Genomic DNA, 12,888 nt, shown 5'->3' with positions numbered 1-12,888 from the left:
TGGTTTAGCGATTACGGTCCGTGTTTCACCAATATCGTGACCGCGTTACCTCGTCAGGGTGAATGAGTATCTACGGGCAGCGGGGGCGGGAAGCGCCAAGAGGATGGAGCCAGGCTCTGCTCGGCGGTGCCAAGCAGTACGACAGGAGGCAACGGGCAGAAACTGAGGCACAGGAAGTTCCAGCTCAACTTAAGGAAAAACTCCTTTACTGTGCGCCTGAGTGTGCACTGGGACATTGCCCTGAGAAGGTGTGGAGCCTCCCTCACTGCAGATATTCAAGAACCATCGGGACACAACCCTGTGCCACGTGCTCTAGGATGACCCTGCTTGAGCAGGGAGGTTGGACCAGATGACCCACAGTGATCCCTCCCAACCTGACCCGTTCTGTGCCTGTAACAGGAGCTCAAGTGAGCAGTGACACCACTTCCCCTCCCCAGTGTGCAAACCAGTCACAGAAGAGGCTGTATGGCAAACAGCAAAGGACAGGAGGGTCATGGTACCCAGCCCGCAGCGGGGTTTTGGAACTTCTTTAAGGCCCCTTCCAACCCAAACCATTCCATCATTCTATGGCACGCAGCAGCTCCATGTTGTCTCTTCCTCCTGTGAAGAAAAAGAGGCTGCCCAAGTGTGGCACAGACATTCACACAGCCCGTCCTTGCACCTGAGGGCTTCATAGGAGCTGAGGACAGCTCTCAAGCAGCACCTGAAACACCACCCTAGGGTGAAGCTCTGTGTACTGCCCAACCATAGACAGCTGAAAGGAAACAGGTCTTTCCATGAGCCAGGGGTTATCCATGCCTGGAGACTCCTGTGCCTCACAGGCAGTGAGAGGCAGTATTGGAGTAGAGAATCTTCTGCTTTCCAGTTCCCCCCTCAAAACGATGTGTACCAAGAGGTGAGAAATTCCCCCCTCGAAACAATGTGTACCAAGAGGTGAGACAGGGAGTGCACACCACCAACCCCTGGTATATTTGAAGTCTACTCTGTGAAATTATACTCCCCTCTCCTAGATTTTTTAATTTTCAGGACCAAACTCACCACCTGCCATCACTGACTTCAAGCATCAGGGTAGTTGACTAAATTAACAATTTAAGCACCCTTTAAAACCCTTCTCATGCTCCAGACAAAAGGGTCTCTCCTCCTGAAATACTAATAGGACATTTTATCACCTCAAAAGTTCCAACACTGTGGGAAATTTTACATGGCCTGAAAACACAGGCACTCAGGGATAAAAGCTTTTTTTTTTTTTTTTTTTTGCATGGCCAAGAAATTTGATTTATTCCTTTCAAACAGAGACTTGATCTGTGCCAGACAGAACATCTAGAAATAAAATGGGCAGCTCCACAAACTCAAGCAAGGTTTTACCCATTTGTTTTTAGTTCAGCATCCAAAAGTCAATGCATCTGCACATCAAAAGAAGATCGAGGAAGTAATGGGGAGGTCTCTTCTACTTCACCTTAGTAATCTTTTAGCATAAAACTATAGACAGCCTCCAACCACTGCAAATCGAAAGCAGGGAGGTGTTCTCTAAAGAATGACCTTTGCATTCAGTTACAATCACCCTTGTCCCAGCATGGTTCAACAGAACGGACTGATATTCTTTGTGCAGAGTAATTTTTTTAGAACATATTATCTCATTTCTCTTACATAATTTCAATAATGTGTGCATAAATTTAAACAGCTGGACTACTAAGGTAATTTAAAAAAAAAAAAAAGGCAACCCTAACAGCAGTCATTTCGAACTTAAGCAACAAAGACATGTTTTGAGATAAAGAGCTGAACAGAGTTTTAAATGTCCCAAGAAACTGGAGCATTAAAGGGCACAGTTTGCCTGTAAAAAAAAAAAAAAAAAGTCATTCTCTTTTCCATCACTCTATTTCTGCTTTAGTTTATACTTCTTAGGGTAGTTCTTGGCAAATTGCTTTTGTACTTCTTCCTGTCTCTTTCCAAGTTTAAGCGTGTTCACCAGGTCTAAGGTTTTTTTCAGTTCACTTACAGGCTTGGTTACAAAGCCACGATATTTCCTTTTTGGAACAAACTCCAGAGCCTTCTTCCAGTCGGCAGTATCTTTCAAGGTTAATAAAATATTCATCATTTGATCCAGTGTAAGATTTTTGCCACCAGTATTCCAAAGCAAGTATTTATCCAGCGGAAGGGCTGCAGTCTCCAATCCCAGTCGCTTCGCCCGTGCTAAAGAGACTCCTGTTTTTATGCTCTTGTCAACCATCGACCCGACAATATAGATTTTATCGTGATCAAATGTTTTCATCACTTTGGGAGAATCAGCTGTCAGATAGATGAGCTTATCCTTTGGAAAGACTTCAGTGTAGCACTGCTCTGTCACAGTGATAAGCAGCTTGCCCCATGCCTCTTTATAATGCTTAAGAAATTCCCTGTGATAGAGGCTATCATCCTTGAAGTTACAGAGGTGGATGTGGAACGGATCCACAGCCCTCCGATTGCAGCCTTCACTCTGGACCAACTGTTTCACTGTGTTTGCCACTTCTCGGACAGACATTTCTTTTTCGTAAGACATGTCAAATACCAGAGGCTGGCCAAAGATCATGGACTGAGCAGCCCTCCAGTTGTAGGCTTTATCCATAGTGCTGGCCCACAGAGATAAAAATGGACTTTTTTTGGTTTCATCCATTTTTGAAGTTTGCTCTTGTGGTTCCAGCTTCCTTTCCCTTTTCTCTTCCATCTTTCTTTTGTCATTTTTCTTGTAAAGTTCTTTGAGATACAAAAACTTTAAATACTTCTTTTTGGCTGACTTGGAAGGACACTCCATAAACGTTTTTAGCTGTTCTTCACTGACATTTTCTGGAACTAATTTGCCAGCTAGTCTCCACATCTCCAAAGTCTCACGTGCAGCAGCCAAACTGGAAAGCTCCTGAGGCTCAGAGACCGTCTCACTGACCTCTTCTTGCAACCCAGACTTCATTACCTTCTTCCATGCATCTAAATCTAGTTTTTCTGAGGGTTTGCATGAGTTGTCCTGCTTCAGACAAAGTGATAAACTCAGAGTTCTACTGAGTGGAAACAAATCCCTTTTCATCCCATGTTGTGCAGCAACTGGAAGGACAGAACTTCTTACTATTTTTTTCAGAAGCATATTAGCAGACTGCATACTTAGACATGTGCTGTGTTCAAACACTTATCTGCAAAACACCAATAGAAGGAAAAACAACTCGTCAGAATTCACAAAGAAAACACGCACTAATTTTTATTCTTAGTAACACAGACAATAGCTTAATTCTTGGAGAGTACTAGAAATTCCTATTTCCACTATTACTTTTTTTTACTGTTTCCTAAATAAAAACAGTATGTATGACACTGCTGCTTAAAACAGCTATACTTACTGCAATTCAAAATGTGGTCAAACAACCTCCAAGTACTGTCCAAGATCTGTACCAAGTTTTCTGTACCATATGATGAGTAGGAGCCTTTTCAACCCAAGTCAGTGAAATGCTGCATGGACACCAGAAATATTTTTATACACTGAATTTATCTATGCTGTGAAAAGAGAAAGAAGAAATGGAAGAATAAGCAACCAATATATGAAAGGGCCATCTTTTTTCTTTTTACTAAACTGCCCATTAAGTTGGTATTGGCACATAAAGCTAAGGAGATAAACCCTACAGCCCCATTAATTTCACATGCATTTGTATTTAAATGCGAAAGGTCTGCAGAAAAAAAAACACCCAAGACTGTTTAGTATTTTCTTTATCCTATGCACACTACAGAACTAAAATCAGTGAAGTTTCAATGCTTGAGAAAACATGATTTGATCAAAACTAAAATTAGCTCAAAATTTTGAAAACAAAATTCATGATCTCCCTAATAACCTAAAGATAATCTGATGTACAGAAGAACAAGTTAAATCTGATTTTGGGGTTATATATATGTACCTGCTCAGATGAGGCACAAAAAGAGCTGTGTATTAAGAAATGTGACATAACCTGGCCTGCTTTTACTATACAGTAACTGGTCAAACTGGTGACCAACTTCTCATTTACTACTGTTCTTAAGATAAAAGGAACAAAAACAAACAACCAACCTAACAATGTGAAAGTTGAGAAGTGTTACTATAGAGGTGTTCCTAATTTTACATTTCACCATTAAACCTAATGGCAAAAATAATAATCAAAGAAGTATTTTGTCCAGCTTGGAGAAATCAAGGGATAAGTTCCTCAATTAACTTATATTACTGGAGCTTCAATTAAATCAATATTTAAACACCAGATTTACACAGTCAGAACACTTGGTGACAGCTTTTGATAGAGCCAAGTTACCTTCCAGTGTGTCCAACATTCACACTAACATCATTACTGCAAGATTCAATCTAAACCTCTTTTAAGAACTTAGATTTGTAACACATAAATGTTTTTTTTTTTTCTTTTTTAGCATGGCTTCACCATAACTAATCTCAGGCACAGAAAAGCCCTTTACTGATACTTCAGAGACTGAATAACTCTTCCTACTTCCCCAGCACAGCTGCTCACACACGGAATCACAGCGTGGGACAGGCTGGAAGGGACCACTGTGGGTCATCTGGTCCAACCTCCCTGCTCAGGCAGGGTCATCCCAAAGCACGTGGCACAGGATTGTGTCCGGACAGTTCTGGAGTATCTCCAGTGAGGGACACTCCACACCTCCTCTGGGCAACCTGTTCCAGCGCGTTGTCACTCACCCAGTAAAGAAGTTCCTCCTCATATCCAGGAGGAACTTCCTGTGCATCAATTTCTGCCCAATGCCTTTTGTCCTGTTACTTGGCATCACCGAGCAGAGCCTGGCTCCGTCCTCTCCGAACCCTTTCTTTAAATGTTTATTCACATTAACGAGGCTGCCCGTAGGGGGACACGCCAGGCCAGGGCACGCAGTCATGCGGCTCTTCCAGAGCAGCACGGCCCGCTGCTGAACAACTCCTAAACCAGCCACGATCACCCGAGCAATTACCCACGCCAGGTCACCCTCCAGATCCAGCTGTGCCCTCTCCCCTCCCCACAACACCGGCGCGCCCTCCCCACGCTGGGCGGGACCCACGGGCACCGCGGCCTCCGGGGCACCGAGAAACACCTGCCCGAGCTCCGGCCGCGCTCGCCCCCGCCCGAGCTCCGTCGGGGCAGGCCAGGCAGACCCCGGCGGCTCTGGGCGCACCCGGCGGTCACCGTGGGCGCCGGGGCCGCTCCGGCCACGCCGCCATCAGGGCTCACCTCGCGGCGCCACTGCGCCTGCGCCCGGCGGGCCCGGCCCGATCGCGGTGCCGTGCCCCTGGCCTTCCGCCGTGCTCCGCGGCTGCGCGCCCACCGTTCCGGGCTCCCTTCGTCCCCACGGCGGGGCCTGCGGCGTGCGGTGATCCCAGCTTTTCCGTGTTCCATCCCGGGGGCGCGGTGGGGTCTTGATGCGGGGCAGGGTCTGGCCCCGCCGCCACGCTGGTCTGGGACTGGGGCGTGAGGCAAACGCTGGGACCCGAGGGGTTTGTCAGCTCGGCGTGGTGGTCTGTGATTTCTCTTCCTCTCTCCTTGTCTGCCCCCTCTCTCTGCCCCTCTCTCCCCAGTCTCTCTCTCTCTTTTTTTTTTTCCCCAACTTTTTTGATTTAATACCGCGGAGAAGTTTCGCTTATTTTTGTCCCAGGTGGTTGTTGTTGTTGTTTGATGGTGCGTTGTTCTGGTTTTCTGTTGTTTCCCGCCCCCCCCCCCCCAGCTGTCAGGTGGGGATTTAACTGGAAGCGGTGATCTGTCGTGATGAGTTTTCTGCTGCCCAAACTGACCTCGAAGAGGGAAGTGGATCAGGCAATAAAAGGTGTGGCTGAGAAGGTTTTGGTTCTCCGTTTTGGAAGAGATAGTGATGCTGTTTGTCTGCAGCTCGATGATATTGTAAGAGTAATTTTTTTTATTTTTTTTTTTTTATGAACTCCACAAATACAGCTGTTGCATACAGGGGAATATCATATGTTGCTTTTGGCTAGTATGGTGCCTCATGAAAAACTTGTTGACAATTAAATGTAGAATGAAATTATACTATATTCATAAAAAGGTTTGAAAAGCAAGTAAATGTTTGTGTTATTATTGTATTGGGTGTAAAAAGTGTTTGAGGCAGACAAGACATGATATTCTAGCCCTGCTTAAACTGATAAGACATAAGAGAAAGGGGCTTTATCAAGCTTGCCAGCCTCTTTTCCTCTTGTGTCTCAGTCCATTTGTCATGCACTTTTCTCACCCTTTTCAGCTTGCAAAAACAGCTCATGACCTAAGTAAAATGGCAGTCATTTACCTGGTGGATGTGAACAAGGTCCCAGTGTACACCCAGTATTTTGACATCAGTTACATTCCATCTACTGTGTTTTTCTTCAATGGACAACACATAAAGGTTGATTATGGGTGAGTCATCCTAAACATAACATCTCTGTTGTGTTTGTAAGAACAATCAGTCTTTCTCTGTTACCATGGGAAGGGAACACGTAAAACCTATAATGTTGTTACCAGCATCTGCACTGAGAACTCTGTGGGAAGCCAGAAGAAAGTAAAATAGAGAAGCATTTTGAAATATGCTCTGATGCAGTAAGTGGGTGTTGACTGTCAAATATGCCTGACTCTGCAAAAATAGTAAAAAAATGGTTAAAGTCTGAGATGTGACCTGTTTGAGCACCTGTTTGAGCTTTGGAGGTCCCAGTATATTCCTGGCTTGGTTGTGCCATTACAGGGTGTTCATTCTTTCAGCATGACCAGATCAGAACCCCTCATGTCATCATACATATTTTCATGTCTTTAGGTGTTTTTGCTTTGAACACTTTAACATTATAATTCTACCTTTATCTTATGCTTATATTTAGGTCTCCAGATCATACCAAATTTGTAGGAAGCTTCAAAACAAAGCAAGACTTTATAGATCTGATTGAAGTGATCTACCGTGGAGCAATGCGCGGAAAGCTCATTGTGAGAAGTCCTATTGATCCCAATAACATTCCTAAATACGACCTTCTCTACCAAGGAATTTAATGGGTTGAGCTGAGGTAAAGAATTACAGAAATGGACGATGTTCTAGATCCTTTTTTCTTCACCTCTGACGCGGTGGGACAGTTTTGAGTGTTTATGCTGAAGGATCATATTGGTCTCCTTCTGAAGACAGACATTCTGTCACCTCATGCTTTTCTCATAAATAAAGCTTCATGTTCTTGCATAGAGTTTACACAAGTGACTGTTCTTTGAGTTTCATGCTGACCAGCCCCTATACAACAGGCAGGTTGTGTGCATCCTCAACCTTCTGAAGTGAACCAAGGCACTGTAAAGTCTATTAGGTGTCTATTCTGTACCGTTTTCATTCACATACAATGACAGTAAACCTTACTTTATTAGAAAAGCTGTCCTTGCTCTCAAGAGCATTCAACTAACTGTGCCTTTCCAATGGAATTTTGCACTTTTACCCATGCTGGATAACAGGACAGAAGCTCCTTCCAACAGTATTAGCGATGACTGAAATCTGAAATGGATATAAACACAAAAGGGAGGTTGATCTTGTTCTCGAGTATTACTGTTCAACAGTGTTTTTGACTGAGATGGGAACCTACTACTACACTTGCAGGAGAAGGTTTTGCCATCCTTCAAAGCTCTTTTGCAGCCACTGAACACTTAACTCCCACAAGCAGAATTAACTGGTTTGTTTACATTCACTTTAAAGATTATTTGAACTTCTGCTTGTATACATTGCAAACCTTGAGTATGTACATTTAAAAACTGTTTCCCACCTCTGTGTAAAATTAAGCAGCTGAGTGGAAACAGCAATGTCGTTCTTTTCCGTTAGTTTGGTAACTGCAGGCTGCTAGAGTATTGTATTTCTACAGCAGCTCATGTCCAGTGTTCTCACAGGCCTAGTTGGCTTTAAATGGAAATTACCTTAGCTCACTGTATCATGTTTGGGGCACACCAACTCTGACTGGAGGGAAGGTAGTAGTATGTAGTTCCCTGAAGAATTGTTCAACTTAACAGTAAATGTTTCAGGAAGGAAGGTGGATGCTCTGGCTCTTGAAAGATTTTAAGCAATGTATGGTACATAGTGAGGAAGAAACAGATTGTTTACATGTTTTTTCTATTCCAGATTTGTCCTTTTAATGAAGCTAGGCACTTAAGCAAGTATTTTACTGCTAGCTTAGTCTGATTATAGAGCCATAACTGTAGAGTGTTTATTTTTAAAAATTATATACTTGAGTTGATATGCCTTAACATCTTTATTGTTCAACTTTAAATTTCACAGCTAGCCAGAGGGTTGTGGCTTAAGGCTTTCAATAGTGCATTTCTTTCCTAATAGTTAACTTTAGTGGTTTTTTAATCAAAAACAAACAAATTAGCTTCAAACTTAGAACTCTAAGTTGCTCCATAGTGAGATGAAGGTTCTTAGGTGATTGAAAGTTGTAGAGGCAGTTATGAAAGGAAGAGACTACTATCAAGAACAAACCAGTGTGCCTTTATTTATTGGCTCTCTTCTTCTTTGTGCTGCTTCTGGTTGCAATAGGTGAATGCCTAAAAGCTGTTAAGGTCTTAGCTTTCAGGGAGCTCTTCAGGTACCTAAAGATGGCATGGAGACAGCAGGAGGGTGCTAAACCATACTTTTCCGTTCCAGCAGAGACAGTGGGACAATTTGTTCTCAAGAGAAAGTCCACAGTCTTATTTAGAGGTTTACTGTTTGACACCCATTCGCGGCAGCATTTCAGTATCCATTCCTGTATCTGTGGATTGTTCCTGGTCTGGTGCTGTGTGTTGTGCACAGAGTCAATGAAGGCCACGGAGAACACTTTATTCATCACCTCACATGTTCTCTGCACCAGCAGATCAACAAACACCAAGCCACCATAACCATGGGCAATGAAGGCCACATTCTTGGCTGCGCTCTTTGAAATGAAATGATCCCACACATACATGGTGTGCTCCTCAGGGCTGCTGCTGCCCCTCTTGGGGATCCACCAGACAGACTGTGTAAAAGTAACTGCTTTTTCCCTGGTAGAAAAGTGGTGCTTTTCAGTCTTCAGATCCGCAAAGTTGTCATTGGGATTCAGTACAATCACTTCCCAGTGGCTTTGAAGGGCCATTTTGATGAATGGTATTTGTGTTCCATGTCTCAGGCCATCACTGACAATTGTCTTTTGCCCCCACTGTCCAGCACAGAAAACTCCACGGTCTTGAAGAAGTATAATGAGGCTAGAGGAACTTGTTAGTGCATTCTTGCTCATGAAAAAGAAACTTCTTGGTTCATCCTCTGTAGCATCAGTAGGAATATAAACCTTCCGTAGCATGCAGACCCTCTCCAGGAGCTCATAAACATACTGGGTAATAAAACGTCCCAGAACTTCATAGCGTTTATGATTCTGCTCAAATCTGCTCTTGTAATAATTGAAAACAAAGGACTCATTTGTATCCAGATGCCTCAGTTCCCCTTTTATATTGAAGTCATACTTCAGATCCTCTTGATACTCCGAACCCTCTATTAGTTTCCTCAGGCTGAGTTCGTGCTGTATTTGTAACCACTACAAATTAAGAAGACTATGTCAATGTGGCAATAGACCTCCATACAACACCTGCCTAACCCCCCCTCCAGCCTCTGTATTAGAATGCAGATTTAAAAGCAGTTACAAAGAAAATACTTGTTGATCCAGACTCTCTCTTGGTGATGTGTAGTAAACCAGCTGCTTGTAAAATCTCTTAAGAGATTTCGGTTGCTGATTTCCAACAGCAGTAACATATCTGCCTTTATTATGCCTTGATTTCAGCTTGCTAGTTAAAGTTTGTAAGCTAGTTTGTTTATTTAAAGACCTTTTTAAGCTAGTTTGAATTAAAGGCCTTAAGGAGGAAGTTTGTGTACCTGGTTCATTGTTCATTTTAACAGCTCTTCCATCGTGCTGTGTCCTAGACATTATCTTGAAACTCTGCTGAGTTTCAAGGCTGCCTTTGAAGTACATGCCTTGTCAGTTGGAAATAGTCCCGAGTATCTTACTGGATCCTAAATTTTTAAAGAAAATCAAGCTGCACTTACTAAGGACTTCAACCTTCACATTGCTTGTGTACCAGCACACTCTCCCTGTTCTACCTTCAAACTGCACTAGCACAGATAATGCATGTATGTGTTTGCTTTTTACTCATCACTCCAGTTATTCATTCATCATTGCAAGCACTTGCCACATGGATGGGAATGGATGGCAGAATAAGCTAGCCACTGTGATCCAGGAACAGAAGAAAACAAAATCCATGTAGGTTGGAAATATCATGAGGTTGGATTGAGGTCTCTAGTTTCAGATTATCTCCAGTGAATTATATAAGTTTATCAGAACTTCCTATTTTCCTAATAACTCTTCAATCTACTCTGACTGTCAGTGGCTGTAGAATGCTAAACAGTGCATGACCTTTGGTGTGGTTAAAATCCTACCTTTTCAGGAGTTTTGTCCTGACACAGTAATTTTTTTTTTTTAAATGTTTTACATTAAGTTATATTTGTCAAGTTATTTGGTACAAGCTACTCTATATCTTTAAGTTTTTCTTGCTGAACTAACAGAGGTTTTTAGAACACAGTAAAGCACCTTCTGTGTTAAAACTCACTATACCATCTGATAAAGCCAATTACTAGGACTAAAAGGGATCTGAATATTTTCATGTAAGCAACTTGAGTTGGAGCCCAATGCTTTCAAGGAATGCAAGTTTCCCTGAGTAAACTGATTACCATATTGAAAATTATTCCTTAAAGATCCAAATTTTAAAAAGTTTTTAGCTTTTCAACATAGCAACATCACATACATTTTCTTTTTGAGCAATCTCCAATGGGTTAATAATGTTAAGTCCTCTCTTCAGGATCATTCCTGTCTTCTGATTAATAGAGAGCAGGCTAGAAAATGGTACCTTCTTTTTTATCTCACGTAATCAGTACATATAGAAAAGGGGGGGGAAAAATCAGATTCTAAGACACATAATCCATTTACTGGCTTGCCAGTTTCTTGAAAAGGAAACAGCACAAAGAAATTGCAAGTGCACATGTTCATCTATGTTTTTTTCATTCTGCAGGGAGGCACGAAAGACACAAAGGAGATGGCAGAACACTCTTTTTGCTACACTACTGAACTATGGGCAATTCATAGAAAAGAGATCATATTTAGTAGGGAAGAAGCTATGCATATTCATGTTGTTGTCCCCAAGTGATGAAGTGGGAGAAAAATGGACATATTTTAAGGGAAGATGTCTATGGATAAAGGTGAAGCATTCTATAACAATTATGAATAGATAAATGCTATTTCCTTACAGAGTGGCATGCTGTGGATCACTTCTCAGTCCCTAAAAGGTTGAAGACTAATTTCCCAACTTACCACGAGCAGGAAGATACTATTCCCTTACTTCAGCTACTAACAACAACATTGCTTTTTCAGTTCCAAAACAGGGATATGTGATTCCAAATTAAACCCTGTGTATGTAATATTGAACATCTACTTTACAAAGCACTGTGAAAGGTTTCTGAAGATTTCAGGAGGCAGAAACACACACACACAAAAAAAGTTTTACATGAGGTGTATGTATGACTTCCCTTCCTAAAATTGCCTTCAAGGTGTGAAATAAGAAGTTTTGAGGCAATTTATACTAGTTTATCACTTAAGAGTTTGCTTGAATAGCAGGTTAAAATCATATACTTATTAGTCCAGAGCCACAATAATGCCATTTACAGAAAAAATAATCACTTTTTTCCTTCCTCCCCCATTTCTGTTTGGATTGTAAAATACTTCAGCTGTAAATTCAGCTAGTGTTTGTTACAGCAAGTGGCGCATTCTAAACACTACTGCAGTGTAAGCACTACTCTTTATGAGATCTGTAAAGATTTGGGGTTCTTTTCTCTTTAAAACCACTTTCTAAAAGCCCAACATTACCGTATGCTCTCCTGTAAAATCTGTCATCATCGTAGATGGAAATCTTTTTCTCTCTGTGAGTGTAGATAAGTCCTGTGCATGAAAGAAAATAAACCCATCACAGTTTCAGGTTTCATTACTTTATGTAGTGGGGTGTATATCTGTAAAACCTATCAGTAGGTGATAGGGCCACCAAAAGCACTCAAGATAGTTCCGAGTTACAGGCTAACACCCTTCGTTTGTAATTTACACCTAAGTTAAAGCTAAAACCTCTTGAGTGTGAGACTAAACACTTGTCCAAACCAGTTTTGCTTCCCACCACCCAAGAGGACAAAACAGAAAGCTACACACATAAAGCCTACAATTCTGAAGCTGCCCTGGAAAAAAAACCAGCAAAACCAAACTCCCCCCCCAAAAAAAAAAAAAAAATTCCAACCAGTAAATCTTTGTCTCCTCTTGGCTGTTAGGAGGATTTCCTAGGCCATCGGCTGCAGACCGTGGCCACAGCTGGGTTTATAAAGCAGCCGAGCCCTCCGGTAGGGGATTAACCCCCTGCTGGGGTCCGGCTGCCAGCTGAGGGAAACCTGGTTAGCAAGGGGAAATCTAAATCTGCCCCGGGGCGGGTTCTCGATTGCTTCTCTAAAAACAATGAGGTTTTCTCCCACTAGCGGCTCAGCACCGAGATAAACTCCCGAAAGTTAAAGCCCACAGCGGCTGAGGGGCAGCGCCCCGGCGTGGGGCGATCCCGGTGCGCGGCCCGGCCCCGCGGGGCGGGACGAGGCGGTGCCCGGCCCGGAAGTGCCCGGGGAGCTGCGCAGGCGGCGGCGGGCCCGGGTAAACAGCGGCGGCCGCGGCGGGGAGCGCCGAGCGGGGCCGTCCGGTCCCAGCCCCTCGGCCGCTGGAGCGGGGAGTACAGCGGGAGCACGGCTGGCAGGCAGCGCCCCGGCGGGCCCGGCACCGGCAGGAGTGTTTCAGGCGAGCGAGCGGGCGGACGGAGGGCACCGAGGGAGGGAGGG

The 12,888-nt window shown here is 43.3% G+C and overlaps 4 protein-coding genes across 22 annotated transcripts in view; 2 read left to right on the top strand and 2 right to left on the bottom strand.

Annotated features, from left to right (window-relative positions):
- Positions 1-1,354: 1,354 nt before the first annotated feature.
- On the bottom strand, positions 1,355-5,255 carry TRMT10C (tRNA methyltransferase 10C, mitochondrial RNase P subunit). Of its 5 annotated transcripts, none has more exons than XM_051781032.1 (3): positions 5,214-5,255; positions 3,360-3,513; positions 1,355-3,158 (listed from the first exon to the last, which is right to left on the bottom strand). In XM_051781032.1, exon 3 carries the CDS (start codon positions 3,125-3,127, stop codon positions 1,874-1,876), a length of 1,254 nt encoding a protein of 417 aa, XP_051636992.1. In that variant the 5' UTR covers positions 3,128-3,158; positions 3,360-3,513; positions 5,214-5,255; the 3' UTR covers positions 1,355-1,873. The 5 variants fall into 5 exon arrangements, with proteins under 5 accessions (XP_051636992.1, XP_051636989.1, XP_051636988.1 ...); XM_051781029.1 differs by having other exon boundaries at positions 5,077-5,220; XM_051781028.1 differs by lacking the exon at positions 5,214-5,255 and adding an exon at positions 5,044-5,207.
- On the top strand, positions 5,238-11,182 carry TXNL4B (thioredoxin like 4B). 6 transcript variants are annotated; one of them, XM_051781088.1, is made up of 4 exons: positions 5,238-5,352; positions 5,704-5,876; positions 6,229-6,380; positions 6,833-7,680. In XM_051781088.1, exons 2-4 carry the CDS (start codon positions 5,745-5,747, stop codon positions 6,996-6,998), a joined length of 450 nt encoding a protein of 149 aa, XP_051637048.1. In that variant the 5' UTR covers positions 5,238-5,352; positions 5,704-5,744; the 3' UTR covers positions 6,999-7,680. The 6 variants fall into 6 exon arrangements, with proteins under 6 accessions (XP_051637048.1, XP_051637053.1, XP_051637051.1 ...); XM_051781093.1 differs by having other exon boundaries at positions 5,244-5,347; positions 6,833-7,681; XM_051781091.1 differs by lacking the exon at positions 5,238-5,352 and adding an exon at positions 5,359-5,476 and having other exon boundaries at positions 6,833-7,681.
- Positions 8,239-12,852, bottom strand: LOC127468132 (putative protein FAM172B). Of its 6 annotated transcripts, none has more exons than XM_051781043.1 (4): positions 12,309-12,653; positions 11,894-11,965; positions 9,853-9,990; positions 8,239-9,517 (listed from the first exon to the last, which is right to left on the bottom strand). In XM_051781043.1, the coding sequence occupies exons 3-4, from the start codon at positions 9,859-9,861 to the stop codon at positions 8,462-8,464; spliced, it is 1,065 nt and encodes a 354-aa protein (XP_051637003.1). In that variant the 5' UTR covers positions 9,862-9,990; positions 11,894-11,965; positions 12,309-12,653; the 3' UTR covers positions 8,239-8,461. The 6 variants fall into 6 exon arrangements, with proteins under 6 accessions (XP_051637003.1, XP_051637004.1, XP_051637005.1 ...); XM_051781044.1 differs by having other exon boundaries at positions 12,538-12,620; XM_051781045.1 differs by having other exon boundaries at positions 12,552-12,569.
- SENP7 (SUMO specific peptidase 7) overlaps positions 11,208-12,888 on the top strand; it is a 38,935-nt gene continuing 37,254 nt past the window's right edge. For 3 of the 5 annotated variants that reach the window (XM_051780956.1, XM_051780951.1, XM_051780958.1), the window contains exon 1: positions 11,208-11,229. In XM_051780956.1, coding sequence (XP_051636916.1) covers positions 11,214-11,229 — 16 coding nt within the window. In that variant the 5' untranslated portion in view covers positions 11,208-11,213. Of the gene's footprint in view, positions 11,230-12,679; positions 12,729-12,888 lie in introns of those variants that run through there. The other 2 variants (XM_051780949.1, XM_051780953.1) reach the window with 2 other exon arrangements.

This window comes from Manacus candei, unplaced genomic scaffold, assembly GCF_025592945.1.
Source record: "Manacus candei isolate 608988 ecotype Guabito, Panama unplaced genomic scaffold, ASM2559294v1 h1tg000014l, whole genome shotgun sequence".
NCBI lineage: Eukaryota > Metazoa > Chordata > Aves > Passeriformes > Pipridae > Manacus > Manacus candei.
The sequence above is the reverse complement of the archived record's forward strand: the minus strand, read 5'-3'. Positions and strand labels throughout refer to the sequence as shown.

What these genes read in the sequence shown, in the direction of transcription:
- TXNL4B (XM_051781090.1), top strand. Translation starts at nt 5,745, where the DNA reads ATGAGTTTTCTGCTGCCCAAACTGACCTCGAAGAGGGAAGTGGATCAG. An exon ending in GTCTGCAGCTCGATGATATT is followed by an intron (nt 5,877 to 6,228) that starts GTAAGAGTAATT and finishes CACCCTTTTCAG; the next exon opens with CTTGCAAAAACAGCTCATGA. An exon ending in CACATAAAGGTTGATTATGG is followed by an intron (nt 6,381 to 6,832) that starts GTGAGTCATCCT and finishes GCTTATATTTAG; the next exon opens with GTCTCCAGATCATACCAAAT.
- LOC127468132 (XM_051781046.1), bottom strand. Translation starts at nt 11,923, where the DNA reads ATGATGACAGATTTTACAGGAGAGCATACG. An exon ending in ATTTTACAGGAGAGCATACG is followed by an intron (nt 9,518 to 11,893) that starts GTAATGTTGGGC and finishes CTTAATTTGTAG; the next exon opens with TGGTTACAAATACAGCACGA.
- TRMT10C (XM_051781032.1), bottom strand. Translation starts at nt 3,127, where the DNA reads ATGCAGTCTGCTAATATGCTTCTGAAAAAAATAGTAAGAAGTTCTGTC.